This window comes from Buceros rhinoceros, unplaced genomic scaffold (assembly GCF_000710305.1).
Source record: "Buceros rhinoceros silvestris isolate BGI_N320 unplaced genomic scaffold, ASM71030v1 scaffold14348, whole genome shotgun sequence".
Lineage (NCBI taxonomy): Eukaryota > Metazoa > Chordata > Aves > Bucerotiformes > Bucerotidae > Buceros > Buceros rhinoceros.
In genome coordinates, this window is record NW_010426451.1 from 1 (window position 1) to 5098 (window position 5098).

At 51.0% G+C, this 5098-nt stretch overlaps 1 protein-coding gene across 1 annotated transcript in view; it reads right to left on the reverse strand.

The window, feature by feature from the left end:
* Positions 1-3795: 3795 nt before the first annotated feature.
* The window catches only part of SRRM1 (serine/arginine repetitive matrix 1), a gene marked incomplete at its 5' end in the record, with an annotated part of 14772 nt that continues 13469 nt past the window's right edge, over positions 3796-5098 (reverse strand). The window contains 2 exons of the mRNA XM_010141514.1: positions 3796-4785; positions 4991-5061. Coding sequence (XP_010139816.1) covers positions 4681-4785; positions 4991-5061 — 176 coding nt within the window. The remainder of the gene's footprint in view (positions 4786-4990; positions 5062-5098) is intronic.

The following is a 5098-nucleotide window of genomic DNA, read 5'->3' on the forward strand; positions in this document are numbered from 1 at the left end:
CCTTACTAAAATCGAGGTAGATGTTCATCGCATGAGCATTGCCGAGTGTTTTATCAGTATGTTTCTTCACTACGCCACCAGGGAATGCTAAACCCGCGCTACTGATGGGGAAACCGAGGCAGGAATGATCTCATCAGGTGCCTGCCTTCCGCAGTGAGTCAGCATCCCCAGCTCAGCACTGCCCTCACCCCCACGCCCCCCACCCCCCAGCAATAAAACACCCAGAAAAGGCCACCGAGCAGTAAACTGATTTAAGGTTTGCTGCAGTTTCTCTGCAGTGAAGGCCCCAAACACTGCGCTGAGGGCAGGGGGGAAGGAAGCAGCAGCTGGAGAGGGGACAAGTCCCCACAGGCAACGCGGCCACCCTTGAGACAAGGTGCTCTATGCAGGCAGCCAGCTTGGGGGGGGTGACGTAGCAAATCCCTGGGGATGCAGAGCAGTGTCCTCAGCTCATGCTGACGGACAGAGACACTGGGGTCACTTAACTCACAGGATGCACCAGCTGAAATAACCTGATGTTCCGGGGAGGGTGAAAGGCGTTTTTTCAGCAGTGAGGTTTATCCTGCGGTGGCCCCAGGAACCCGCAGACCACTGATGCAAACATCGTGCCTGCAGAGACGTCTGCGCCAGGGTACACAGCAGACACGCGAATTGCTCCCTCGCCACACAACTGCCCACACTTCTCTCCGTCCTGGGTAACAGCAAGGTGTCCGCTTTCCCCATTGGGAAAGAAGAGCTGAAGCTGAAAGCGGAGTCTGCTGTGAGAACAGCAACCTTTATCCTCCCCATAAATAATAGAAGGAGTCATTCACGTGCTTGTCATAGATTAAAAATAAATAAGAGCGAGCTCGATGTTGTTTTGCCAATCATGCACTCAATGTAATTTTCCCTTCTCGTCCCCTCGTGCCAGTGCCTGTGGCCCCGCAAAGATTTTAATAAGCTGGAAAGGTGCCAAACCATTTCTAGCTCATTAAAAAAATATCATCGCAGTGACAAAGGCAATTTTTTCACATCACTGGTCAAATCCACTTGCTGAATTAAAATCCAGCTGATGGGGAGACTATCAATTTTTAATGGGAGCTTCCCTGCTCCAGGAGAGCGGGAGCACGGAGGTGGTTATTCACAAACAGGGTTGAAATTTTTCAGCAGCGCTTTGCTGACTTCAGGTTCATCTGGAGCTCACAGCCAATTGTTTTTAAAACCTGAATGAGGAATTACAAAAAGCTGCTGCCCTTCCCAGGCAAACACCCTGCCCTGAGCTTCCCACACCGCACTGGGTGCCCAGGCACAGCCTGTTCCACCAGGGACAGTCACTTCTCCCACCGCCCATGCCGGATCAGGGCACAAGCACCATGGTGGCACCGAGGTCTGTGCTTCTGGGGACGGCCTGGGCTGGGACATGGCATCAGCACGGGTCAAGGGTGGGGAGAAAACTCAAAGGAAGATCTGGCCGAGCAGATAAGTGCTGCACGTGCTTTTGTGAGCCCGGCCACACGAGCTGAACCTTCTCTCCAGGGGCCATCCCCGAGCTGATGCTGGTGGCCGAAGCTCCATTTATTTCAGCGTAGCCACAACAATTCAGAGGAGCTGCAGCTCTGCCCCTGGGTTTCACACAAAGCTTCTGTGGAGGAATTGAACAATTCTCCCCCCTCCCAAGAGAGCTGCTTTCCGTGTTTTCTTTTCAGTAACACAGAAGGATTCAGGGCTTCCCAGGCCAGGGGGTCAGAGCATCGCCCACCCCTGCCCGGGATTAGCAGACGCGGCTCAGACCAGCCCCAGCCCGCTCCCACAGCTGGAAAGAGCAACCTGAGCAGTTGAGCATCTGTTCCACAAACCCTTCTCCATCTCTCCGTACACACCTCCTACTCCCCGGATTTATTACCTTAACACAGCACGTTCTGCCTCCAAACAGGTTGCGTCACAGGCCCCTATCACCGTCAGGGGCCGGTGCAACAGCCCTGGGCTGCACCACCAGCTCTTGCTCACTCCCATCTCACCTCCCTTCTCCCACACGACTGTCACTCACAACACGCATGAAGGCAGCATTGATTTCATGAGCCATGGCTGCCTGCAGTGCTCTGCCCGAGGGGCAACCGCATCCTGCCTTTGTATGGGAGGAAGGACGCAGCCAGACCCCACATCCCTTCGGCTGTTTTCCTCGTTACCGCGGCATGCCCTGGCTGGGAAACAGATGTGGGAGTTAAATGACTCCTGTCCCCCCACCCCGGGCGGTGCAGCCGCTCCTGGTCCCTGCTGCTGGCTCAGAGGTCAGGGCCGTGGCACTGGCTGTGGCAGGAGTTCACAGCATGACTCCTGAGGGGTTGATCCCAGGTGAGAAAAACACCATTCTTGAGGAATCTGCCACGATACAAACTTCAGACGTAACTTCATGATGATTAAAACACCTTGTACTAAAGGATCAGTGCAAATCCTCTCCCTGAGCCGTGCTCCCAGCACTGTCACTGGTCCCAGTTTGCGAGTCAGCCCTCTCTGTTTTGGGGGTTATCCAGAACCACCTCAGCAGAATACAAAAGCAAAACATCACTGAACAGACAGGGGCATATGGCAAAAGGTGGCTGCTGTCACCGTGAGTCACTGTGCCCTCTAATCCCAGGTTCACCCAACCAGACTAGGGCGTCAAACGTTGACGCCCTGCCCGGGGAGTCGGCCACGTCCCATTATAAGATACGGCATTCCCAGCTACCAAAGCATTTTGCAGTTTGATACAGCTCTTCCAGCCAGTCACTCACGAGAGCCTCTGTAGGCGTCATGTCAGGAAGGGAGCCCTGACCAAACATACAGCATTAGGGGTCCAGAATCCAGAGCCCGCAAGATCCATGCGCCAGAGGTTCTGCCGTGCTGCAGAGGCATCCTGTTCCGCCACGTGCTGAACTACAGCAGGGATGAGAGGTTGGCCAGAGCAATGGGAACTGGAGTCGTTGGGGCTGCCAAGGAACATCACAGGAAAACAAACGCACAACCGAGGCGGAGATCAGCACAACGCGTGCTTTCAAAAGCACCAAATTCACTCTGACGTTCTTTTTAAAATAGTCTTGTCCAGAAAGTTCTTGGCATTTATGACACTCATTCAGTAACGGATGAGTTTGACAGCCAGGCGGTGCTGGACTAAGTTTACAAGGACTCCAGCTCACAGTGCTCACTTCTGCTATGGAACAAGAGATCCAGCGATCAGGAGGCGCAGAAGGAAGCTACTCCAGCTACCCCCTTCCATCCAGCACCGACACACCACCCGCTTTACTTCAAACCCTGCAGACTGGCCACTCAGCAGACTAATCAAGGACCTACCCTTAATTGTGTACATCACACTGATTTCAAAAGCACATTCCATTCCTCAACTTCAGAACTGGCTCCATAACAGAAACAGTGCTTGAGTTTAACAAGTTCACCAGTGCCCCTTTCAGGTACGACTGAAGAGGCAGCCAGCCCCCAGCAGCGCCTTCGAACAGTGTTCACACAACTACAGCACAGAATGAAGGTCATGAAACCTGCCCGTCATTTTTTACAGGACCTAGAAAAGTTTTTACTTGCTACACAAGCAATTGTCACCACCAAATCCTCTGTGTGTGAAGCTCAGAGCACTGCTGACCAGGGGGACTGTCCTGCTGATTAACATCAGGGGAGCATCCTCAAGTGCTGCCCCATGGAGGGGAAAGCCAAAGCCCCAGTTCTCCGGCAGCCAGCACACTGGATCACACACTCCATCCTATCCGTGTGCTCGTTACCCCGGTACAAAAGAACGCTGATTAGTCAGCGTTCATATGAAAATAGCCACCGTCTGTTTAAATTTAGAAATTTATTTTGTTTAATCCACAAGCTTTATATAGCTTTAGTTAAAAAAACAAAAACAAAAAACAGTGAAAACATGACAATATCCAAAGTTCGGGTTCCTTGGCCTTTCAAAGACCACAGCTCTGAAAGTTGCTCACGCCAGTCGGAAGAACCTTAATGAGACAAGAGTTATGAGTGGGGCAACGACAGCTCACAAACAGAATTTAGGTAACTGAAGGAATTTTTTTTTCCTGGGACTGCTGATCATGGAAACTGCCCTTTAAAAAAGAACATAAAAATACAAATGAAATTCCAGTGTTCCAAATCAACATGTTACATCGATATAAACCCACAGTGTCCTGGTAAACAACATGCTTTCATTTATGGGCCATCTAAACGGCTGATCCGGGGTGGCTGTAACGGAGACTGTACAGGCAACGGGAGAAGGCGTTAAAATAACGAACATCCTGGGTACTCGGGCGGTGGCTTTACTCCTGGGCAAGCTTAAGAACCATGGGGGTTGGTAGCGCAATCTAAGTGGATACAACAGAAATCGGGTGAAACCCCCACAAATGATGCCAAAGGCTTTGTGTTGAATTTCAAAGAAACGAGGGGACTGACGGTCATGTTTAAAACCTTCAAAACAAATCCCTACTGCTTCTAAAAAGTCTCGCTCTAACTGCAATTATGTCAACTGCCAATGAAAGAATGTCACTAGTACACTGTGGACACCTTTTGTAATGGAAATCCATGCCCTTTGTACATGGCGAACCTCAACCTAGCAATTATTACAACAAATGTTATATCCTAAAGCTCAAACACATTTAGCAATTTGAAATTGAATTCTGAGTACAAACCAAATAAAATGTACATTATATCAAAGGATTCAGCCTAGGATGGTGGGGACACCTGCGCCTTCCTCATGGACCTCAGCGCCTTCTCCCGCAGGTGTTTTTCTAGATCATCAAGGTTGTCTTCTGGTTCGCTCTCTGTCTCCTTCAAACAAAGACAAAGCGTTGCTTAAACACGGCAGCTGAGCTGTGCCGCAGCGCCCCGGTACAGATACAACACAGGAAATCCCCGCACCAAGCTGCATTTTGGAGGTGAGATGGCGGTTTGGACCATCACGAGTACGGGGGACACTCATCTCCATCCTTACACTGAACACCTTACAAGTAAATCAAGGGTACCAAACTCCTACCTTTTTGGGTTCTGTTTCTGCTTCCTGGTCTTCCTGTGTTGAGGTGGTGTCTGCTACAGCCACAGCAGCAGCTGCTGCAGACGCGGACGCCCTCTCCTTTTTATGGCT